The 25498-nt window shown below is 47.1% G+C and overlaps 1 protein-coding gene across 3 annotated transcripts in view; it reads right to left on the reverse strand.

Annotated features, from left to right (window-relative positions):
• Positions 1-25498, reverse strand: part of DENND5A (DENN domain containing 5A) — an 88031-nt gene that overhangs the window by 42455 nt on the left and 20078 nt on the right. For 2 of the 3 annotated variants that reach the window (XM_074274859.1, XM_074274858.1), the window contains exons 2-4: positions 10682-10753; positions 9745-9854; positions 4772-5432 (exon numbers count right to left, since the gene is read on the reverse strand). In XM_074274859.1, coding sequence (XP_074130960.1) covers positions 4772-5432; positions 9745-9854; positions 10682-10753 — 843 coding nt within the window. The remainder of the gene's footprint in view (positions 1-4771; positions 5433-9744; positions 9855-10681; positions 10754-25498) is intronic. The other variant, XM_074274860.1, reaches the window with a different exon arrangement.

Genomic DNA, 25498 nt, shown 5'->3' on the forward strand with positions numbered 1-25498 from the left:
AAATGACTTGTCTTTTGAGAGTTTGGGGCCAATCAGTGCTAGGGAGCTCAGTCTGCAGCTTCATTCTCCAATCCCTCAAAAGAAAACAAAACCCCCAAAACACAGCAACAACAGTAACAAAACCATAATTTGAAAGATGATCTAATAGGCTGCTTCACGCTTCAGCTCCCGCATCCCTGAGGCCCGAGGCAGGTCGTTCACCTGACAGTAATCCTCCCAGAGCTGGCAGCATCAGCACCATCCCCAAGGACGATGCTGTCCCCATGGACGATGCCATCCCCACACAAGCCCAGCACCTGCCACCTGCCCCACACTGGGCTCCCCATGGCCAAAAGGTGAAAACAGTCTAGATGATGTGGCTGAAGGTCATCTGCATCCTGGGTGCCTCAACCAATCAAATCCAACTGCAGACACGTCAGCTCCTGGCAACGGGCTGGGTTTGCCCACACGGCTCTCCTAATGTTATAATGAGCAATTACTTCTGACAAACGGAGGCAGAGAGATGTTGGCATCCCAACCAACACCACCTTCATCGCCTGAGGCTGGGGGAGGCAAGATGAGTGATTTTGTATTTCTTTAAATAATTTTTTCTACAGGCAGAAAGACACAAGGACACCGGGCAGCTGTCTCCACGTCCAAACTGGACCGAGGACCCCTGGCCACAACCCAGGGTTGCTCGAATAGACATCCTTAGAAAGATCCCTCATCTACTAAGTTAGCAGACGCAGCTTCATCTTTTACATCTGTCATTTCCACAACATAAGGGCTCTCTCCACACTAACATATATCACAGCCTCTCTGTCCGTGGTCTCCATGAGTAACCATGTATCAAGAAATTCAGTGGATCCAGTGCTAGATTTAGAGTCAGGAAAAGCTGAGTTCAAATCTGTCTGCTGAGAGGCCACCCCCAAATACACACACAGAGCACCTCTGACTTGGCAGGACCCGACTGGCACAGCCTGCAAGAACCTAGCATCATCTTCAGGCCCACAGGAAGTCACAGGGGGAAGCCCGTTACAAGCAGAAATGGAATCCACGCAGTAAATTACCCATGTCACATAAACGAATGGAGATCTAGGGAAGCCCAGGGGATAAAGAGCTGGTTTCGGAGCCAGGAAGACCCCAGCTCAAACCTTGTCTCTGACACCCACAAGATAATTGGAATGTGAGTGTCATGAAATAATGATGTATTAACAGTAAATGTTTGATTTGCATACCTATTTTATATACCTGTATATACTGGGGTCACATAAAAACTTCTTGGGCAGAAAGGGGTCACGAGTGGAAAAACTTTAAGAAGCCCTGTGCTAAAGGATCAGATGTTTCTGTACCAGCTTTGATCTTCTAAACCAACATGGTAGGATTGAAAGATCAATGGGAGCTCAAGAGTCTTGGTCAATATTCTGGTCAGCATGAGAAGCTGAATCCCTCTTGCAACAGAGAGACCTTGGGAAACACTCTCCCTCACTCACAATGAACTGGAAGTCAGGCCCAGAATTCATGGTTCTGAGCATACACGTTCTCAACCATGTCCTCAGCAAGGGGATCTCTCACTGCCAACTTTGTGTAGAGGAAAAAAATTTTGCCAACTCAGATGAACTCAAATCCGTCTAGTACCACTCTTACTCCCTCCCCCTTCTCCCGGGAGAGTTAAAAATGCCAATTACATCTTGTGGAAAGGAACTCCAGGACTCCCATGAGGAGACTACTGGGACAAGAAGCTGTTTCCCCTGCTCAACCTTGGACAGTCCACTTAAACAGGATCCTGAAGAGAGATAGGAATAAGGGAAAGCTCCTCCCCAAGGGTATCCTGCCCCACCTCCCCCTATCCACACTTACAAAAGTAGCTCTATGCCTAGAATATGCTCCCTGCTCTCTGCTTGTGGAAATAATCCTTTTCCTTCAAGACCCAGTGAAAAAAACCTAACTAATATTTACAGTATGTGTCAAGTTGCCAAAGTGCTTTTTATTTATAGTCCCTTTGATTTTCATGACAACCCTGTAAAGTATTATTATCACCATTTTATAGATGAGGACACTGAGGTCTGAGGAGACTGTGGCTTGCTCAGGCTCACACTACAAGGCCGTATATAGAATAGGTTCTGAATCGAGGATTTGCTGACTCCAGATCCAGCATTATAACCAGCAGATCACCTGCTCATGTGCTGCCACCTTCTCCAAGAAGCCTTTCCCAATCTCTGCCCCCACCTCCCTTGCTAAAAGTGATTTCTCCTTAAATTTTCTTCAGTATTTTGTCTATGACTTTCCTTTGCCTCATTACACTTTCCCTTATGAGAATAACTCCCATTTACATGAAGGCTTTAAAGTTAACAAAAGCTTGGTCCTCAACCCAGAAGGGGCAAGACCTTCCAAAGAAGAAAACTGGGGATCATCCTCAATTCATCATGCAATCTGTTGCCAAAGCTTGTCAGTTTTACCTTCATAACATCTCTCTCTTGCCTCCAAAGCAAGGTTCTTTGCTCTCTACCACAATGCCTTTCTAACATATTTGCTTACCCATCACCATCTTGCTATGAGACAGTAACTTCTCTGAAAGCAGAGTCTCTGTTTCTGATTTACCTGTTTTTGCATCCTCCTCCTAGGGCCAAGTTTCACTCACAACATGTGCTTGACAAATATGTGTTGTTCTAATACATTGTTGGTAGAGTTATGAATAGATCCAACCATTCTGGAGAGCAATTTGGAACTAGGCCTAAAGGGCTTTAAATTGCATATCCTTTGATCGAGCAGGGTATCCCAAAAAGATCATAAAAAAGAGAAAAGGACCCACTTGTACCAAAATGTTTGTGGCAGCCCTCTTTGTAGTAGCAAGGAACTGGAAACTGAATGGATGCCCATCATTTGGGGAATGGCTAAATAAAATATGGGATATGAATGTCATAGAATATTATTGTTCTGTAAGAAACAACCAACAGGCTGATTTCAGAGAGGCCTGGGGAGACTTACATGAACTGAGGCTGAGGGAAATGAACAGAACCAAGGGAACATTGTACATAGTAACAGCAAGATTATGTGATGATCAATTTTGATGGATGTGGCTCTTTTCAATAATGAGGTGACTGAGGTCAATTCCAGTAGATTTGTGATGGAGAGAGCCATCTACACCCAAACTGAATATGGATCACAACAAAGTATTTTCACTTTTTTGTTGTTTGCTTGCATTTTATTTTCTTTCTCATTTTTTTTCTTTTTTGATCTGTTTTTTTCTTGTGCAGCATGATAAATGTGGAGATATTATAGAAGAGGTGCACATGTTTAATATATATTGAATTACTTGCTGTCTAGAGGAGGAGGAAGGGGAAAGGGAAGGAGAAAAATTTGAAACACAAGGTTCTGTAAGGGTGAATGTTGAAAACTTTCTTTGCATCTATTTTGAAAATAAAAAGCTATTACTTAAAAAAAAAAAAAAGAAAAATAATTTTAAAAAACCAAAACCAAAACCAAAACCAAATATGTGTTGTTGCCAATCTGGTTGTTGCTAGACTTAATTCCTTAATTGAAAAGGACCACAGAGGGTGATGTCTTGACTTGTGAGTGAACAGGATTTCGGTGAGACAAGACTGTGCAAGGTCACCTGCCTCAATTTCTCCTCTGGAGGCATCTGGGTCCAGTGATAAGATACAGAATCAGGACAACTGGAGACGGCCCCGGGAACAGTAGGAGACCTTGGCCTTTTTAAGCTCTCTCAGGTCTCTCAGTTTCACTGAGGCATCACACAATCAGTGATTAAGGATAGAGAAAAAATGAGACACAGGATGGCTTAGTCAATCCAGGAAGGGAACACCGTCAGGATTTCTGGCCAAAACGAAAACCATTGCTATTTGCATTCACTCCGGGCCATCAAAACCCAAACAATGATGAGGAAAGGCTGGAGCAGGGACCTGTGGCATGGGACCATTGATATCAGGCCTTCATCCCTGAATAGGTGTTGTCTCAAGCTGAGACCTGAAAGACCTAAGTCTTAGAAAGTCTTAGTTTAGAAAGACCTTAGGCACAGCTCTGCCTCACTTAGATCCAATGCTATGACATCACCTTTGTGATGTCACTGGTCCTCTTGGTCCTCTTGGAGAGCTCAAATTTAGGATCACAGACATTTGCTGACTGGGAAAGACCTAGAGTCCATCTAGTCTAATTCCCTCTTTAAAGACATGGAGAAACTGAAGGCCAGAGAAGGGAAGCCTCTTGTCCAAAGTGCTGTAACAGGAGCCTGAACACAGATGTTTGGACCCAAAGTCCAGAATACTTCTCACCCTCCCATTGGTCTGCTGCTGAGCCCTCATCTGCTTGGCTGCCCTCAATCTGTTAGTCCAGGGCTTTCTTTTCTCTTCACTTTAAGCTAAAAGATAAACTGATCCTCCTTCATCTCCCTCCAGAACCTATGAAAGGTCATACTCTGTGACTCTTCCAGCCACTTCTATCCCTTCCAACCCAAGCCAGAGCCTATTTTCACAGGACGGGATGGGTGCATAAGCCAACACCTCCTGACCACTGCCAACTGCAACCCGTCTTTCTGGAGTTAGCGAAGGGCAAAGTGGGCCCAGGCTCTTCTCCTGGACCCGAGTCTCGCCCAGGGGCACAGCCGAGCAGAGCCCACTTCCTTCCCACAATGGTGACACCCCCCCCCCCCCCGAGAGGGGTCCGGAGCCTGCTTCCCTCGGCAGCGCCTCCGTCAGTGACATCCGCCACCCCCGCGGCTGCAGAAGTGGGATGGGGAGGAAGTGTGGGGAGCCACGGGGCAGCGCTGACTTACGCTGGGAGTAGAGCAGGATCTGAAACTCCAGCAGGGCACAAGTGAACAGCTGGAGCACGTTCTCCACCCCGAGCAGTTCAAAGACCTCCCGCACCGGGAAGTCAAAAAGGGGCAGCTCGCTGGTGCTGGGCCTCTGGCAGATGATGGGCCCGTAGACGCCGGAGAACTTCAGGGACCTGCCCGGCGGGGGAAGGGGCACCTCATAGAGGATGTTGTAGATGTAGCTCTCGAGGGGCAGCGGCGGAGGTTGGGGGGACGTGACCGCCTGGTGGAGCTGCTCCAGGGCCCGCCGGCACGCCTTCATGAAGGACATGGGTGCAATGAGGCAGATGCACTTGGAGACGTAGAGCGTGTCTCGGCTGATGTCGTACGAGTTGAAACGCTGCAGCTTGGAGCCGGGGGCGCCATCGCAGCAGTCCTCGGGCCCGCCGCCCTCGCGGCCGTTGGTGGGGGGGGCATGGAGCACGTCGTACTCGGCGTTGTGCATGTGGTAGAGCGTCTGCATCGCGCTGCAGATCTGCTTGCTGGTCACCTCTTCGTAAAAGGTGAGGGCGAACCCGAATGTCCGGGAGCCGTCCTCACGCGTGATGATGAAAGCGTGGAACTGAGGGCTCCTGGGGTCAGCCTGGGTCTTGAACGCCAGCCCTTTGGGCATGCACAACTGCAAAAGAGAGAGCCAGGGGTGAGCAGAGGAATGGCCGCCAGGGTCGCACGCTGGCTCTGCTGGACGCAGGGAGGGGACGCGGGACCGACCCGGGATGCAGCTCAGAAGGGAGGCTAAGTGAAGCCGCCAGCACAGCCGGGCCCTTGTGACTGCTCCTCTCCTGTAGCCTGGCTTCTCACTGCCCCCCCCCACCCAATGTCCTTCCGGGTTTTCTTCCGTACTTACTACCTACGGTGGACACATCATTTTATCTCCCAGCCTCGGTATGCAAAGAAAAATAAATATTCCATGAGCCTGAAACCCACAAGGAAGAGGGAAGTGTGACAACAATCACTGGGGTCAGAAATCCCAAAGCCAAAATGAGTGTGTTCCAAGACAATTATCTGCGAGCCTGTCTACAAAAATAAAAATAATAAAATAATAAACTATCTGCGGGCCTGAAGCTTCCGGGGGTAAATGTCTGATGACCCTGAACCCTTTTGAAATCAGCACCAGGGAATTTTTCTAGATGTTTCCCAGAGACCTGGAGTCAATTTGCATGAGAATAGTACATGTGTATTATATATTAAAAACGGGCTTATATGCATGGGCGCCTTGTGGGATGAGTTTATTACATCCACAAACATTTATTAAGCATCAGCTAGGTGCAAGACACTGCACTTGGCCCTGGAGGACAAAGAAAGATGTGGCGAAGAATGAGAAAGGGGGACGAGAAGTAACACAATCACACAAAAAATGCAGTAAGGGCAAAGAAGAGTCTGAACAAAGGGTACTAAGAAAGAGAAGAATGGTGGGTTTGTACTGGATCCTTACTGGCCCATAGGAAAGAACAGAGAAGCCTGTAAAGACTTACAAGAACTTACATGCAGGGGAAGGAAGCAGAGCCGAGCCACAATACACCCAGTGACAACAATGTAAATGCAAAGAATGAAATGCCCCCAAAATGATAAAGATAACTTGACCCCCAAAAAGGGGATACCAGATGACTCCTCTCCTGGTTCCTTTGCAGAGGTGGAGGTCCACAGATAAGGAACTCTGCATAAAAAATCAGATTTTTTTTTTTGTCAAAACACTTAAAAGTTTTAATGATTTTCTCTTATTCCTCAAATTTCTTTTTAAAAAATTTTTGATAGGCAATGGCTATGGGTTAGGGGAAAGGTGATGTAAAAACAAAAACAAAAATAACAAAAAATAAAAATCAAGCTTTAAAAAAAGAAACATGAGAAGAGCAGAGGGCCTGACTTTTGGCCAGAAGAACTACTGAATGTTTCAGGGAGGAAGTGAGATTTAAGCTCAATGTATCTGTGTACACACACCTAGGAATACCAATGGAGGAATGTGTGTGTGTGTGTGTGTGGATCTGTGCACGTGCGCTGAACAAAGAGTCTTAGCACGTGCCGGGCTCCAGGACCCTGGGAGGGCCGCCCGCCGTTTCCCTCCTATGGGGCTCACTTGCCGGGATTCCGCATGTACCTAAGAGACGCTGGGAGAGAGGCCGAGGCCCTTGGGGTGTCCCTGGCAAGCAGAGACCTTCTCCAGGCGCACAGATCCAGCCTCAGGCAGCATGGCCTGGAGCAGCTTTCCCTGTGTCATCTTTCAGACTGAGCTGAAGTGCCTGAGATGCCCCAGCCTCCCCCCCCAACCCAAAGCTCGAGGATGTGGGCAGACAAAAGCCGGTCACAGGCCCCGCCGTGCACATGCAGAACAGCTGCTCCTCAGCCCCGCACTGACACCCCATGCCCTGAGCATCCTCACTAACTCTTCCATTAAACAATCTGTCTTCTGGGGGCTTTCCTCAGACTTCCAAAAACCCTCCTCTGCACGGGCCCTGAAAAGGGGGAGCCCCCACAGCCCACTAGGCTTCTCCCCAAACAGCCGTGGCTCCAGTGGAACAACAGTTGTTGAAGATGGGAGGGGAGGGAGTCCAGAAACCCCATCCCCCTCCTCCTGCCCCCCTGGAGGCCGGCAGAATATCTGTTTCCCTCACGAGCTACAAAACGCTGCAAACAGATCACATGCGGGGACGAGAGACATCCTCACCCAGCCTTTGGAAGGGAGCAGTCAGGCGGAGGAAGGAACGGGGCGAGACAAAAAGCCACGGCCGAAGCCGAAGGGCTGGGGCCATCCTGAGGGCGGGCCCCTGATTTTTTTTAAATTGTGAGTCAATTCTGTAAAAAGCAAAAAGATCACAGACTAGGGAAGAAGAAAATGCGCCTCTCTTCTCTAGGAGAGGCTCCTCGGGGACTGAGGAGCATCCGGACCCATGGCCGGCTCCTCCCCTTCTCCAGCCTACAAGGGGACAATTATGAGCCGGCTCAGGGCACAGCACAGGCTGTTCGGGAAGCACAAAGCCTGGAGTCAGGCTCTGTCCTCGAGCCACTGTACATCCGGACAGTCACGGCCTTGGTGGATGGGAGACCCAGACCGCCAGGCCGGATCCCGGGGCAGACACCACCTACTCCAGCAGCTGGGTCTCCTCCACTCTGGGAGAGCGGCCACAAAGACCTGGGAGGGTCACACAGCGGAGCGGCTCAGAGGTCCTCCCAATTCTAGGAGCAACTCTCCCTCCGTCAGAGCGCACTGCCTCTCATGCTTATTCAAACATGTGATGATGGTATTATATATCAGCCGTGAAAAGTCATCCAGAGTGTTGATAAGGCTAAGATTTCCATTTCAGCTGCTCTGTGATACACAAAGACAAGGGGGGAGGGGGATCTCCACACGATCTGACGTCCACATGACGCAGTCAGAAAACATTATCCTGCAGAAGATAGGAAGGATCATAATCCCACCTCCAAAGGCTGGAAGAACCATCATTTGGAAGAGGACTGGGTGATTTCTGGTTAGCCCAGAGAACAGCACTGAGCCAAGAGAAATAGGTGTGAAGCAAAAGTTTTGAAACTCGGGTCTATGACCTTTTGAAAAATGTTTTAAGTAAGTGAATTTTAGTATCTTTTTTTTTTTTTTTTTTTTTTGTGATCCCGATTTCTTTGTTTTATGCATTTAGAAACATGACTCTGGGAGAGTTGACAAGCTTCACCAGACTGCCCAACAGATCCACACACAAAAAGCAAAAGAAAAATCCTGGTGTAAATGAAAAGCCTGATTTCAGCTCAATAGAGGAAGGAACTTTCATAGGCTCATGGATTTAAGAAAAATCTGGGAGGTCATCCAGTCCAAACTCCTTACCTTTTACAGATAAGGAAACTGAGGCCCATAAAGGGGAAAATGCCTTCCCCAAAGTCACAAGAGGGAGGGAGTCTGGCCAAGTGGCCAGATCCAGGTGTCTAATTTGGGGTCTGACCCCAAATCCATCACTTTTCCCACTCCATTATGGTAGTGCTTCTTAAACTTTTTCCACTCACAACTCTTTTTCTCCCAAGAATTTTTTATGTGACCTCAAGTATATAGGTATATAGAATAACTACACAAATAAAATATTGCTGCTAATATATACACAAAATATATAATTTTGTGACCCACATATTCCGTTACAAGACTCCATATGGGGGTTGAAGAACCTGGGACTGGGGTACTATGGGAGTGGTACAACAAGAGAATATATGGAAGGAGTTCTAATTATAAGGGAGTGACATCCCATCAGTACAAGTGTTCATGAAGCAGCTGGATGGTCCCCACTTGTAAGGGATATTGTAGAATGGACTTGTCACTGGGTAGGGACTTGTAAACTCATCCTGCAATCCCAGGAATCCATGCTAGACATTATTTCATGCTCCAGTGTTTGTGTCCTGTGCTGTTTCCCCCACACCCGCCCCCTCCACTAGTCTGTGAGATGCAGCAGAGCATGGACTGGATCTTCTCTAAAATCTGCATCTCCCCCAGGGCCGGCACCCAGTAGGCACTTACTCTACAACACGGGCATTTTTAAGCTGTCATTTGTTACTGTACTGTGGTTCTGATCCAGACCTTTGACCGCAGCAGTGTGGAAAACTCCCACCACTGGTGCAGAGTAGCGAGTCCTCTGCTGGTTGTGGTCATGAAGGAGGAAGAGGCTTGCCCAGCAGATGTAAGTAAGTTGAGGTAAGATCTGAGCCCGGGGCTTGCTTCTACTACAGGACCAGGCCCCGAATCACTAGGCCAAGCCATCTGCAATTGTTTGCAGAATGTATCTGGGTCAGCATGTGTCAACCCTCAACAGATGTGGTCTGTGGTCACAGCAACCCCGGGGCCTTTGGGCCGCTCAGGTCCCTCCTCCTCCTCCGATTACTACAGCCAGATCAGCTTTCACTGTTTCCAAGCCCTCAGCCCCGGGTCGGAGTCTCCACAGCTCTCCAGGCTTGGTACTCACCATTCCCACCGCATCCTGGTCAAAAGGGTTCCATTCCACATTCTCAGGGTATCGGGCAAGAACCTTAGATTTGAATGTCCGTCTCAGGGGTGTCTGCTCAAAATTTTCTCCTGGGGGGAAAAACAGATGGTGAAAAAGTGTTGAAGAGTTCATTCGGGGCAGCCAGGAGCCCGAGGTGGGCCGCACAGCCAAACAGAGGCAGGAAGGCAGCAGGGTTAGTGGGCCAACATCTAGCCAAGAAGGAGAGCAGCGAGGTGATTAGGGCAGGAAGGAAGCAGAAATGGTTTAGCAGTGGTTATATAGGACACTGCTATCTGTCTGTGCTTTTCTTTACAGTGGGAAGATAAAATACAAACCCAGTAGTTCCCATTACTTTTTTTTTTTTTTTTTTTTTTTTGGGTGTGGAGTGGGTAGGGATGACAGAGGGTAGTTATGAGAATGAAGGAAACTCAATCCCAGGGAACACAAGTTGCTTGAAGCTGGTTCCTGTTTGTTTGGTATTGCGCTGGCAACAGGGCAAAACAATAAATTGCTTTGCATCCTAATGCAATCTGCATTTCTAACATCTCCGAAAAGCACAAAGAGACAAAAAGGATACAAGAGTTATAGAAAAACAGATTTTTGGTGTGCTGTCTTTTTTTTTTTTTAATAAGCAAATCAAATGAGGCATCTTATCAATTCAGAAACATGAAATCCCATGAATTCCTCTCTTGTCTCCCCTCCCCATTGGGTTAGAGGCTTGTGAAACTTAAAAATTATTAAGTAAATACAGAAACAGAAGGAAGAGCATTAGAGCACCCACCACCTAGAGAGAGGCAGACTAACAGTTCCCAGAGGAGCTGGAAAGTTAGAAGGTCAAAGGCACAAGACATCACAGAGAGCCACCTACAAGAACCACCAGAAAGCTCTGGTCATTCTGGGCCGAGCTGGTCTTTACCTTCTGCTGTACTGGCAATGAAAGGGCTGCTGCCATCCCTGGCTTTAGAAGCCCGTATGTACTGGCATAAAGCTAGGTGACAAATGAAACAACAGAACGTTACAAGAGGGACGAGGGGTGACAGCCAAACACAGCCAGACCGCCGTCCGACTCCAGGCCAGCCGCGTGGCTCCTAGGCCTCTCACCTCTCTAAGAAGGACCCAGCTCTCCCTCCCCATCCTGAGACCCACCCACCCCCAGCTCTCACACACGCCATCCACAGGGAAGGACTCAGCGGGTAGGAGGGAGCCCAAGAGCCCTAGAAATCCATAGATGCCCCGGCAAAGAGAGGGAACCATGAACCAAGACCAGGAGTGACACGCGGGAAGCCAGGACCGGCCAAAGGAAGAGCCCCAGGCTCAGAGCGGCGTCGGGGACAGCCCTTCACGAGAAGCCCGCCCGCCTGACCTGGGCCAGTGAGAATTCTATGGGCCGGAGCCGCCACGGACTCCCTGGAGCGGACACTGAGGGTGCAGCTGCCTGGGCCAGACACCCACCGCCCCTGGAGTGAGGAAGAGCTTGCTTTCCCTAAACCCAAACCTTGCCCTGTTTTCCTTTATTCCATGAAGGTGAAAAAAGAAACCTCTCCCTCCTGCAACTTCTAACACAACAGAACCTCCATCAGTCCCTCCGACACCCAGAGCTCTTTCCCAGACCAACTTGCAGAGCTCCAACTGCTTTTTTATTCTTTCCCTTCTGCTTGAGTTCTTCTGAATCTCCCATTTCAGGAAATTTCATGCCTCAAAATAAACTTGGTAATCTTCACTGCAGAGGACAGGCAAAATGAGCACACAACTGCAGACAGCTGTGGCAACAATGGTGCCAAATTACAGCAAAGCCAGAGCGGAATCAGCCTGGGGTCACGTGGGGCCCATCGAGCTTGGCCCAGGCTTTCAGGAACACCTGCAGCAGGCCCACTGGGGAGCCCTGTGTGCTCGGCCCTGAGGGGGGCGGGGGGCTGGGGCATTTAGGAGAGTCCCAGGGGGCAGCAGCAGGGGCTCATTCTCAAAACATGTATTTTAAATGGTTTTGGTTCTGAAAGAGGGCAGTGTATTATGTGCTCGTGTGCATGCATGCAAATCTAGGCATGTGTGTGTGTGGAGAGAGAGACAGAGAGAGAGAGATTGAGAGAAATTAAGGAAGAGCACATACCTTTACATCCCCAAACACATTACAGGATTTGGAGAAGGAGAAATCTTGCGAATAATTTCACTTTTTTCCCAAAACCTAGCTCAATTTTTTTAAAAAGACATTAAGGAAATGCAGTTCTCTAAGTCAGTGAGCTGCTGAGCAGGTCCTGATCTGCACTGATAGGAGGAAGTTTCTTAACCACTGAAATCACAGGTTTGGTCCCCCCATTATGCAAATACTGCACCCTCCTATGTTGGGTCCTAAGAGCTTCAGGCATAGTGAGAGCAGAAGAAAGTTTTATTTCAAAACGACACAGACATCCATCCTGATGCCTCCAAAGAGGCGACCCCGGCTTCCTTTCTCTCCAACCATCACTGTCCAAAGGCCAGCAGAGGGACGGAGGAGGGGTCCAATCCCCACTTCTCTCCTCTCACTTCCCCTGCCTCTTATTCCCCGTAAGTCAAGGAAGAGCTGAGAGAGGGGGAGGACTTCTCCACTTGACCCAGAATGGAAGGCCTGAGGTCAACAGCCCAGTAGAGAAATACTGGCAGCAGGGGCAGGGAAAAAAGCATGTGGACACTGGGGGAAGCCCAGAGTATATGAATCAAGGAGCAGATGAAGAATCAGAACAATCCCCAGACACAGGAGGTCCGTTAAGCTGGGTGTTTCCAAGGCCACGTCTCACCAACTGAACTGACAGTTCCAGGAACTGCAAGAAGGGCCTTGGACCTAAAGCTGAGTCGGCGTACCTGGGATTACCTAGTTACCCATGACGCTAAGAGACAGCCAAGGAGTACAATGGAGACAGAATCAGGTCTAAAGTCAAAGACCTGAGTTCAAATCTGGCCTCAGATACTTACTAACTGCATGACCCTGGGCAAGTCACTTCAAACTATCTGCCTCAGTTTCCTCATTTGAAAATGGACATTAGTAGCATCTACTTCATAGAATTGCTGTGAGAGTCAAATGAGATAACACAGGTGGAACCTTAGCATATTATATGTACAAAACATGTTAATAATTACTGATTATGATTATATCAGTAGTGTGGGGGCTCCCTGACCAAGGCCACAGTCCCTCTGGACGGCATTGTACAGATACCCCCTCTGGAGAAGGAAGCACCAGCCCCTCCCTTCATGCCCATGGAGGCTGTACCACGTGCTCCCATGGGTATAAGTCATCCCCAGCTGGCAGCTCTGCACTGACAGGACACAGCCTGTCACAGAAGAAAGAGCACTTTCCATCAGAGACCATGTCACTGCCACCTCCCATTTCACAGAGGAGGAAACTGAGGTGCAGAGGAGGGAAGCGATCTGGCCAAATCGAGCAGCCGGTAAGCGGAACAACTTGGAGTCTGCACTCCTCTCCTGACTCTATGCCTGGGCCTCTTGGCCCTCCCCCTCCCCCAACTTCAAGTACCTTGTGTGCCACCAGCTCACCATGGCCTTGGGCAAAGCAGCTGCCTTCTCTTGGCCTCAATTTCTCCCCCTGGAAAAAACTAGAAACTGAGCAACATGATCTCAAAAAGTCCCCTCTGCCCAGTCCTGAACGCCGAGATCCTGTGTGGCTCTGACGAGCTTTGTCCTGTGTTCTTGAGGTTTCTCCCAATTCTAACATCTCATGTTCCAAGGCCCCTCCCGGCTCCGACAGCATCCTGTCTATGGGCCAGGACCTGCCAGCTCTGAGGGTCCCAAGGCCCCTCCCGGCTAACAGTCTATAATACTAGCAAGCTATTGCTGGGTGAACCTGAGCCTCAGGTTTTGGGAGACGCAGACTCTCTTAGTAGGGTCTCCCCTCACGAGGCAGGCTGTGAGACACAGAAAGGAGCAAAGGGAAGGCACTCTGGGCCAGCCAGACTCTGGCGGGTCAGAGAAGGCCTGCTGGGATGCCACGATACCCAATGCCATCACACACACCTCCACCAATGCTCAGGGATGGATGCTAAAACACCCTCAGAATGTGCAGAAATTTCTTATAAACTGTCAGACAAAGTCAACAAGAAGAAACATGATCTCCTTCACTTAGGAGATGATGTAAAAGTTTTACAAAGCAGACGGGTGCATCTTGCAGACTGGTACAGAACAGAGGAGTTTTTATCCTAATTGGCAAACTGGAGTGTGTCCAGAGGAAAATGACCAGGACGGTGGAGAGCAGGCCAAACAAGGACCCCTGAGACAAAGTGCACGTGTTTGTCCTGGAGAAGAAAAGACTTAGGAAGTAATGTGACCCCTGGCTAAGTATTGTATGAAGGCCTATCAGGCTAAAGAGAAAACTCATCTGGTCCTGCTCTGTTCTAGAGGGTGAGCAGATTTCAATTCAATTAATGGGGGAAAGCCCCTAACAATGAGAGCTGCCCAAAAATGGAATGGGCGATTTCAAGAGCCAGTGAGTTCCCTTTGCCATCACTAGGAATTCTGGCAAGTTATCACTTGGGTGAAGTGACACAAGGAACAAAGACTCCGAGAAGCTGGGACAAAGTCCTTGGGGGCAGGTTCAGGAAGACAGGAGTGAGGAAGGAGGTCTGGGTAGGAAAAGAAGTCCAGTACCTGAGAGCTTCCTCTTGGGCCTAATCAGTTTTATGAAATTGACATTAAGTTCTGCTTGGGCCCTGATAAAGGACTGTCACGATTATCAGTAAACCTGAGGAAAAGGCCTGATGGCCCTGCCCTAGTTACAACTCCATGAATTCCCTATCACTAAAGATCTTCCACATGGAAGCCGAATGGATCTTCTTGTCATAGCACAGAAGGACAGCCTGCCCAGTAAATATTGGATTTCATGTCATTTCAGCTCTAACATTCTGTGATGGAAATAAACATTCCTGTACCTAACTCTCAGGTTGCTGTAATTAGGACATTAAAGTAAATGGCACTGCTAACAGTAAAAGTGAATTTCTTTATCTCTGTTCCTCATTTAGAAGGTTAACCAGTTTGTGGCCCCAACAGACTCCTCTCTGGGAATCCCTGGGATTTCTAGAGCTTAACTGAAAGTTCTCTCCTCAAACCCACAGATCCTTACTCTAAATTCAACTCAAGGACAGAATAACTGTGGGGGTGTCCTGACTCATCTCCTACAGTGGGATTTACATAATTGTGTTTTTCTTCATAGGAATCACGCTCTACTTCTGCTACTGGAATCCCTCTCAGGAGGAAATCCGAGGAGGAGAGAGGGGTGGAAAGGGCATTCATAACTAACCACTTTCGGTCCGAGACAGCCTGATAACAAGTCAAGGCTGTCACACCATGCCCTACAAATCCAAAGTCACACTGACTGACCGGAGTAAGGGGCCACCCTAGCAGATGGTGAAGATTTATCTGCAGGTCTCCATAAATAGGCCTCAAAGGCAGCAGCATAGATACAAGCAGTGGTCCCTGGTCTCCCCTGCTTTGCCATTGACTCAGGTCAGTGCTGCTCCCCCATTTCTCTAGGTGGGGTGAAGGAGCATTTGTCAAGGCTTTGGAGAAATGACAAGTCAGTTTTCTTCCACAGTCTAAGTTCTAGGAGGAATGGGACTCCTTTATTTTTATTTTTGTAACCCCAGTGGTTAGCACAGTGCTCAATAGATAACACTCAAGAAATGCCTATTGAACTGAAATGAATTCTCCTCCTCAAAAGGTTGGGAAATATCTGGAATTCCTTTAAATAATTTACAAACCTCTTTACGCTGTTCTATTTCTTGAGCATTATTATTTAGAATGCTACAGAAATGGTGTCATAGTTTAAAAACATTAAAAATAGGAATAATAATTTCCTATTTTGTGGACCTTAAAACACTACACATTGTGAAAAGGTGCTGCTGCTGCTCATGAGAAGGAGCATCATGATACTATTAGGGAAAGAGCTGAATTTGAATTCCCAAAGATTGGGGTTCAAGTCCTGAGACAGCCTCTGTGATCTTAACTGTCCTCATCTATAAGATGAAGTAAATGATAACTGACCTATATCCCTTACAGAGCTATTGTGAGGGCAACATCTGAAACTCCATCTGCTTGAAATAAAGTTCTCGCTACAATTTGTACAGTGCTTTGTTTTTGACCCAAACATTTTTATATCTATTATCTGATCTGATCTTAGCAGCTCAAGTTTCTGGATTTCAGGGTTTCCTCAGAAATACTCTGTGACTCAACTGAGGTCTACACCATTACCCCCACTTCACAGATCAAAAAACTGAGTTTCAGAGGAAAAGGAACCTGGTCAAGGCTAGTAAGATTGTCCAAGTTATAGTGATTGCTGAATCTCTCTGGGATCTCTTCTCAATTTAGATTCTTTACCTGCAGTCCATGAACTTTATTTTGTCATCTTTCAAGACCCGTATTAAAACTGTCATGCTATGGATTTAATTTTATGCATTTAAAGCCAGGATTCTGAGAAGGGCGTCTCCAGAGGCTCCCCCAAACACTTGCAGAAAGGGAAGCAGTCCCCAGGCTGACAGGAGAAGGCCAAATAGCTGCTTGTTTCACACAGCTCGGGCCCTCATGCAGGATGCTCCCAAATCAGCATCTCTGAAATGCCACTGGAAATGGTACATCCTGGAAGCTCCCTGAGAGCAGGGCTGATTCCTTTCTCTCACTTCATTCCCAGCACATTCAACAAGCACTAAATAAACGCTTGTGGGAAAGAATGGACAAAAAGCAGCAGCAGCCACAGCTGGTCCAGAGCATGAGCCCCAGGCAGAAGCTTCCAGGCCTCTGGCCACAAAGGGTCCCCTCAGATAACATCAGCAGCCCTGAAAAGCACCTGGCTTCCAGAGCCCTCTTCTGGCCTCAAGCCACGAGGGCTCATTGTCTTCCCCAGAGCCTCACACACTGACTAAGATTTAACCAGTCGGGGCAGCTAGGTGGCGCAGTGAATAGAGCACCAGCCTTGAATTCAGGAGGACCGAGTTCAAATCTGATCTCAGACACTTAACACTTCCTAGCTGTGTGACCCTGGGCAAGTCACTTAACCCCAGCCTCAGGGGGGGGGGGGGAGATAATAACCAGTCTCCATCCTCCCCAAAGCCTGGCTTGTCCAAAGAGGCCTCACACCCCATGCTTCAGAGGGACTCGGGACAATCACAAGTGAATTCAGAGACCTCAAGTCAGATCAGACAGTTAGCAATGCAAGGGACTCCGTCTGTCTTAATGAGTGTGCATTCGGTGGCAGGCCAACATCAGGCTCTCAAAACTAGGGGCTCACGGACATTGCTTTTTTCTTCCCAGAAAAGTTGTTGTAACCACAGTGGCCATGATCCAAGGGGATGAGTGCAGCCCCTTCTTCTTCCCTACCTTCTCCCTGCTCTGGAAGCCCTGGGGGTCAGGGCAAGATGGAAGGAAAGCTGGTTCCCCCTTACTTTAAGGCATGAGTCCCACAGGTGCCTCTATTCTTTATACGGCTTCATGGGAAATCACAGGAGATAACCAAACCCCATCCAGTGACCCCCGACAAAGGATGGACTGGGCAGGGAACATCCACATGTCCTGGTAAGCCAGGAGTAATAACAACACTTGCTAACATTCACAGAGTGCTTACCCCTGCCCTACACACACTGTCTCACCATTCTCATCTGGTCTTACAACAACCCCGGGGAGGTAAAGACTCCTAGTAGGCCCATGTTGTAGAAGAGGAAGCTCTGACAGAGCAACGTTGCCCAGGAAGACACAGCCAGTAAGTGTCTGAGGCCATGACGCTTGACCCAGTGCTGCCCAGTGACCCACCCAGCTCCCCCAAAGAAGGAACCAGCGCAGTCCTTCCTGTGCCCCTTGTCTTGCTCAAGGATACAGGAGAAAGAGCCCCCACTTCGGGCTGGAGTTCTACCAGCAAGTCCTCAGCACAAACCACAAGAGCCACAAACATTTATGAAGCACCCACGGTGTCCAAAGCATTGTAGTAAGCCTTTTAGGAGGGGCGGCGTGCATAAGATTCCACTTACAGCCCCCCGGGAGTAACACAGTGTAGGCTAGTCTTCAGCAGCCCTTTGGGGAGGCCCAGAGTTAAGGGTAAAAGGCAGAAAAGGTCAGTAGTGGTAAGGATAAAAGCATCCAGGAAGGCTTCCTGTAGGAGGCGGAAATGCAGCTGGACTTGAAAGAATGGGGACAGATGATGATGGGGGAAAGCAGGAGAGAGGGTATTTCAGGAAGAGAAGGCAGCGGGAGTAAAGTCAAGAGAACAGCGATCCCAAGCATGCTCCAGAGGCAGGGATTGTCTAGTTCAGCTGGAGCAAAGTGTGAGGAAGGAATATAAAAAAGTATGAGGAAGGCAGAAGGGGTCACTGGCCGCCAGCACGCCCACTGAAGGCAGCCACTGAAGACTTCAGAGCAGAGCCAGCCACAATAGGAAGCCAGCTCGGGGAGGGAGAGACACTGTGGCCCCCTGCTTTGGGGTGGCCGGTTCCAGCACACTGTGGTAAAAGCCAACCCATCAGGGTCTAGGGTCTCAGGGCAGGAGCCCGAGGAGGCCAGAGCTGAGCAGGCTGGCTCAAGGAGAGCCATGGGGCCCAGCTCCAGTAGAGAGAATGAAGAAGGGCCTGGGCCCAGGAGGTTAGTCAGTAGGGAGAGGCAAGTAGAAGCCTGAACCAGGCTTTCTTCGGGGTAGAGGGGAGCCTAGACAACCAACCACAAAAACTCCTGGTCCCAGTCTGATCCCTTAAAAAAACCCATCTATCAATAACCCACAAAATACTCACAAAGGGAGTGGGAAAATTCACTGACAGGAAGCAACTTGCTAAGGCCCAGGAGGAGGGCCTCTTCCTTCCCAGGTGCCCTTATTCTACCGCCATATATAGTCAGTTTGCAGGTGACCTATGGGCCAGTCACAAGGGTCTTAGAAAACCAAGCAGCATTCTTTGGGGGAAACTGGCCACAAGTCAGAACAGCTCATTCTTTATTTATTAACTACAGTTAAGAAAGAAAGGTCAGCTTCCTATGAGGAAAGAGAAGGCCTCCAGGGAAAAAAAGAAGTAAACCAGTTTCAGAATTCACTTCAGAATGGCTTCAGGAGGTCATTTCTCCCCTCTGGTACTCTGTTTGCCCATCTGTGAAATAGGTAGATGGTTTCTGTGTCTCTGCCAGCTCTGGTATTTTATGGCCCTCGTGTCTCAAATATTCAATGGCCCTCAAAGAATACAGTCTAGTCTATGAAGGAAGAGTCCCAATCTACTTGTAGCTCTAGCTCCTGAGCAGTCACTACCTTTCAATTAAGTAATAGGCAAGCTAAAGGAAAGAGGCACACCACCATATACTATGACTTAGTGAACTGAGAATCCAGAAGGTCTGAGTTCAAATCCTGCCTCAGGCCCTTATTTCTTATGTGACCTTGAAAAAGCTCCTTGACCTCTCTCAGACTCATATATAAAATGAGAGATGATAATAACACCTATCTCAATGGGTTCTTGTGAAGATCAAAAAAGGCGACCTCAATTATATATCATATAAATGCTAGCTATTATGTCCCTTCAATCTCAAGGCTCTACACTTTTGTCTCAAATCCCTTTTCCTCTCCCTTATGTATCATCCTCCATACACAATGCCAAGAGCCAAAATTAACACAAGGAAGGCTATGGGGAATGCTTCTCACTCAGCCAAACTATCATCAGAAGATCCCTTAAGAAGATCCCAAACAGAACAGGAAAAGGTCTCAAAGCTATACAAGGTACTAAGGATGTGCAGCCTGGAGAAGCATCAGAGGAAAAGGATAAATGTCTTCAAGTGAACCGAAGGAAGACCAACAAGAATCTTGGGCAAGCAGAACAACTTAGCAAGTAATACATTGAATTGATATGTTTAAAAAGAAAAACAAACTACAAAACATTCACAGTTTCTCATACAAATCTCTTTTTCTCTGTTCTACTAGGTATTTTAAAATGCTCATTTTATTTGGTGTTCATTTCAAAATAAAAATAATCCTAAAAACAATTAATGTCTTTGGGTATTTGAAGGGCCTCCAAGAGTAGAAGTTATAGAGAGCCAAATTCTGGCATGGCATCACAGGCCTCCTTGGAAGTAGTTAGGGTCCTTTGCTGCTTGGAGGTCTGTAAGTGAAGGCTGGATGGCCACTGGGTGAGGATGCTCTAGCATTAGCAGTTTCTTGGTCAGGTATAGGGTGGCCTAAGAGTATCCAGCTGTCTAGGACACTCTTTGGGACACAAAAGAGTAAAGTCTCTATGGCCATTACAAAGGGTAAAGTTTCTATATGTTGGAAGTGTCTCTTAAAAAAAAATTTTTTAATAGGTTTGTTTTTGGGGTTTTTTGCTTAAAGTTTTAGATTCATTATAGATTACTTTTTAAAATTATAGTCTGAAATCTATAAAAGATTGACAGTAATTTAAGCTTTTATAATCTGGACTTGGTCTAGAGACAGATCTAGTTTAAAAAAAAAAAAAAAAAAAGCAATGAGTTTAGAGGGGAAAAAGCTCAGACTGGCTCTGCCACTACTTTTGTGACCTTGGACAAGTGCTTTCTGGCCTTCACTTGGCTCCACTTTTAAATGCACTTTTCTGCATCTAAATGATCTTTAGCCCCTTTCCCCACCCTCACCACGTAGGCCTTTATCGCTCTGGTTTTCCCACCACCCCACCAGCCCTGGAGCACAAAGAGACAAGCTCTATGCTGAAGGAGGAGAGCTTTAGGCTGGATGGACCGGCAGTCTGCAACATTCAATTCCATTTTAATTGGGTTGAATGTAAAGAAAAACTTCCTCCAAGTGCCCAGTGTTGAGAGTCTAAAGCAGCTGGAAAGTGGAATCCCACCTCTGAAGGCTTTTAAAGACTGCTTTCTAGCAGGCTTTCTATTTCTATACTTGGCAAGAGTTCCATGTGGCCTGCCTAAAAGCAGGGAGATGGACCTCCCAGCTACTTTTTAAAACCCCAGTGTCAGCTGGGATTTTTTTTTTTTAAGACATGGCAGTTAACCAGGGCAAACTCACTTCCTGAGGAAACTTAATATAGGAAAGAGGTTCCACAAGATCACAGATTTATACTGAGAAAGGAGCTCTAAGATTTTCTGGTCCAACCATCTCCTTTTACAAAGGGGGAAACAGAGGCAAAGACAATTGAGGCCAAAAGTCACCCACATAATAAACAGCAGGGCAAGTGCTCTGAACACAAATCCAGCATTCTTTCTACTACATTTTTAAATTCCTTAGGAAAAACAGGGAAAACAATCATCTCTAGCACCTTTGACAAAACAGAAATATCATAAGAATTTTTCTCACCATAGCAGCAAAGCTTACAAAGAAGGACTGAAATAATTCTATTTAATTAGCACTTAGCAAGTCCCTACTATGGGCTAGGCATGGAGTTAGGCACTGTGCTGGCTCCGGGGACACAAAGACAAGGAGTGTTCATTCTACTGAGGGAAAAACACGCTCCCAACTCTGTAAATACAAAATAAATAGATAATGCTGGGGGAGGGGAAGGCCAGGAAAGGCCTGGGGAAGGACACTGCACTAGAGGGGACTGGGACAAGAGTCAGGCATCCCAAGCACAGCCATGAAGAGCAGGGGTGTCCCAGGTGGGGGGTACTGTCCAAGCAAATGCACACAAGCAGAGCATCCCACAGGCTGATGGGGCTGGAATGCAGAAGGAATGCATGAGAGTCGTACGAAATATGTCCAACACCGGGGCTTGCATTTTATCTCAGAGGCAAAAGGGAACCAGGAAGCTGCTGGAATAAGGCTGGAACTTGATGATCTGCTGCTTGCTGAGCAGGAGATGGAGAGCCAAAAAATGGGGAGACCAACTTGGAGGCAGTGCAAGGGACCAGATGCAAAATGAGAGCACTCTGACCCAGAAAGGAACCAAACGGGCCAGATGTTGTAAGACAGACGGGGACAGTCTGTACAGATGTGTGCATGTGCACATGGGTGCGCACACACACACACAGACATATAGACACATTCTCTCTCTCTCTCTCTCTCTCTCTCTCTCTCTCTCTCTCTCTCTCTCTCTCTCTGTTCCTCTCTCTCTCTCTGTCTCTCTCTGTCTCCCTCTCTCTCTCTCTCTCTCTCTCTCTGTCTCTGCCTCTCTCTCTCTCTCTCTCTGTCTCTCTCTCTCTCTGTCTCTCTCTCTCTCTCTCTCTCTCTCTCTCTCTCTCTCTCTCTCTCTCACACACACACACACACACACACACACACACACACACACACTCACACAGCTGCACTACCCAAGCTTGAGCTGCCAAGCTCCACCCCTGACTTCTGAAAGGGAAAGGACTCCCAGGGTTTTACGAAATGTCCAAGTCCCAGGCCCGAGGATTTAGAGCTGGAACAAACCTTCCAGGATCATCTCACTAAGCGCTGCCTTTTATCAAGAAGAACAAGGTCCAAAGAGGGAAAGAGATCGGTCTCTGGTCACAGAGACTACTGGCCAGCTCGGACCGAAGCCTCCAAGTCTGGGGCACCTTCTGTTTCAGAACTGAGTTCAAAAGGGCCAGACACAATCCAAACACACTTGCCTGGCCTTATCATTCACAGAAACAGTCTCACCAACCAAACCACGACTATAAAATCGTCTGTTTTCTCCTCCCTCCCCCAAAATACAGTCAGAATCACGTTTCCACCACAGGCCTCACATGGGATCTGCAGAAACCTCACTTTCTTTCAAACATTGAGGGATGTTAAGAAGTAAACAAGGCTCTTGCCCTCTGGGAGCGCGGCTCACACACCCACTTGGTCAGAATGGCGTCCCCCCTCCTGGGCAAAGAGGGCTTCACATACAACCATACAGGAGGGTTGATGACCCACGGCCTCTGGGAATGTGAAAGTGCACAGAGTATCCAAGAGGGCAGATGTCCCAAACACTCCCAGTCCAAACCCTCTCATTTCAAAACTTTAGCAAAATCCCCTTTCTCCCCACTTCAGGAGACTGTTCAAGAGGTACTGTGGGCCAAAAAAGAAAAGGGAAAAAATCCCCCCTTTTGTGGCCAGCCTCTCTCATCTTAGACTGGACCTCCAATACACTATCACTAGGGTCTGTGCTCAAAATGTTTCCAGCTCAATCCCAATTAGCATTGCGAGAGTTTATGCTCTGCTTCACAGACATTAAGGCCCATGGATGACGTGGAAGCCATGATCAGAGGACATTAAACCTTCCAAAAACTCCTCTTCTGCTCCGAGGTTTGGGATCAGCAGCTCCTGAAGATCACATCCCTTCCCCAACTTGTAGACCAAAGATAGGATTTGGAGAAGTTACAGAAAAGGAAAATAACCAAAAAAAGATTATTTAACTGGCAAGGAAGTCTAATGGACAGAGCCATCATCCTATCAGTTTATGACATGCCCAATTCCCAGGGTGTCTACTTCAATTGTTCTGAAAGTCATAAGTGAAGCTTGTACCATAATGACTCTACCTTCCATCTTCCAAAAGATCCTGCAGATCCAGAGGAGCCCATTTTACTTCTTTGTCCCCTCCGCCAGCCTCACACACTTACTAGGGTACCCTGAGTAAGCCACTTAACCTGTTGTCTCAGTCTCTCCAACTTTCAAGACGACCAAGATAACAGTATCTGATTGTTCTGAGGATCAAATGAAATATAATTTGTAAAGTATTTTAGCACAGTTCCTGGCACATAAGGTGCTGGATAAAAGTTTACTGAATGAATGTAAAGTTGTTCACTTGACAAAGGCTTACTAAGCTGAATTCCCTTCTCCTCAATAACCCAGAAACACCACGACCACACAATAAGCCAACTTCTCATGTTTCTGTAAGGGCACTAAGGTTAAATGAGCACTTTCCCTATAAAGGAAAGTAGTCTAATTATCATTACTCCCATTTTACAAATGATGAAACAGATTCAGAGAAGGGAAGAGATTTGTATAAGAGCACAAATTTGAACCCAGGTTTCTCGATTCCAAATTCCCTTCTCTTCACACTCCAAGCTTCAGACTAAGTGCTTTTCCATCATCCAGCAAACCCATGAACAATCTCACCAACCTGGTGAGAAAGGCAGCATGGGGAAGAGTCAGGTAAATGTGCCTGGGCCAGCAAAGTCATAGAGCAGCTAAATAGCAGAGGGAGAAGGGGCTCTGACCTCTATACACAGTACCGAGTCCCACATCACTACAAAAACAAGAGCCTGAATGGAAATGTCATCCACTTGGCTATCCATGGATAGATGGCCACTGACAGAGACCAACAGGTCTCAGCTACTGCAAAAAAAAAAAAAAGGAGCTTTATCATTCTTACATGTCTAGGCTGAGGTCGCCCCTCCAGTCCTGGTACTAAGAAGCTCTGAAGACTATCAGGTGAGACAAAGCCACAGACATGATCTCAAGATAAGGACTTTAGACTTGGGATACAAAACTACTTGCCAGCCATGGCACCTCAGGCAAACTACAGTCTTCTTTACTAAGGAAAACTTTTTTGACTCTAAGTACTTGTGGCACTCAGAAACTAGGGAAATAAGTTATGTATATGTAGCATATGCTTACATTAGGCATCTAAGCTTTACACCATGTCAGGGGATGCTGAAGTAAATCTTCTATGGCCTTTGCTACCCTTGGCTCTGAAAGTTTCACCTGTATAGGTATAATACAGCAGCTGAGAATTCCCATGATTCCCACATTTTCTAGATGCAGAGAGTAGGTAAGTAACTAATAGGTAGAAAAGAATAAATGCTTTATGTGCCAGGCTAGAGATACAAATACAAGTAAACAATATAGTCCCTGGCTTCCAGAAACCTACATTCTAAATACCCACACAACATAGGAGCTAGAAGGAGAAGAAAGTATGGATGGGTAGTAATCTATTCTTCAGCATAAGGAATGCTCACAAATACACTTAGGTACTAATATACACATGCTCAACAGCATTACTTACAGATAAAATTCCTGAAGAATCACCCCATATAAGAGGGGTCACACACATGTTCTTCTTGCTCCCAAACCATCAACAGATATTTATGAAGACCTACTACATGTCAGGCATTAGGACAGATACAAAAGACCCAGCACTGATTAGTGGCAATTATGAGGCAGATTTTTATATAACAAAGAATTGAAGCTGATGTGGAAATTTAAGCTTCATTTTCTTTTCATACCCAGAACCCAATTTAGAACCTGTCATATAATAAGGGTTTGAAAACTGCTTGCAGAAAGACTGATTCCTAAAAATCAGAGTTACCTAACAATAAAATTGACTCCTTCCTGATATAGTGAGGTCCCTATCAGCAGAGGTCTTCATGGGAAAGATAGGTGACTTCTCAAGGAAACTGCAATTAAGGATTGGGTTACTTGATCTCTAAAATCCCTTCCGAAATGCCAACATTAATTATTCTCTGGTCCTCTCTATCTCCCCTTCTGGAGCATCTCTAAGGTCCTTCTCACACTGGACAATCTAAGAAGGCTTGTCTGTGTTCTAAGTTGTCACAGGGACTAATAAGCTCCTGGCAAAAGCCCAACCATTCTCGAATCTGCTCACAGGCAGAAGAGTGAAATTTATTGATGACTTTCAGGAAATATGTGACAAAAACCCATGAAGACAAAAATAAATGTGGAACAGACTAAGGAGACGAAGAAAGAAGAAGAGGAGGAGGAGGAGGAGGAGGAGAAGGAGGAGGAGGAGAAGGAAGAAGAAGAAGAAGAAGAAGAAGAAGAAGAAGAAGAAGAAGAAGAAGAAGAAGAAGAAGAAGAAGAAGAAGAAGAAGAAGAAGAAGAAGAAGAAGAAGAAGAAGA

Source organism: Sminthopsis crassicaudata, chromosome 6, assembly GCF_048593235.1.
Source record: "Sminthopsis crassicaudata isolate SCR6 chromosome 6, ASM4859323v1, whole genome shotgun sequence".
NCBI classification, from domain to species: domain Eukaryota; kingdom Metazoa; phylum Chordata; class Mammalia; order Dasyuromorphia; family Dasyuridae; genus Sminthopsis; species Sminthopsis crassicaudata.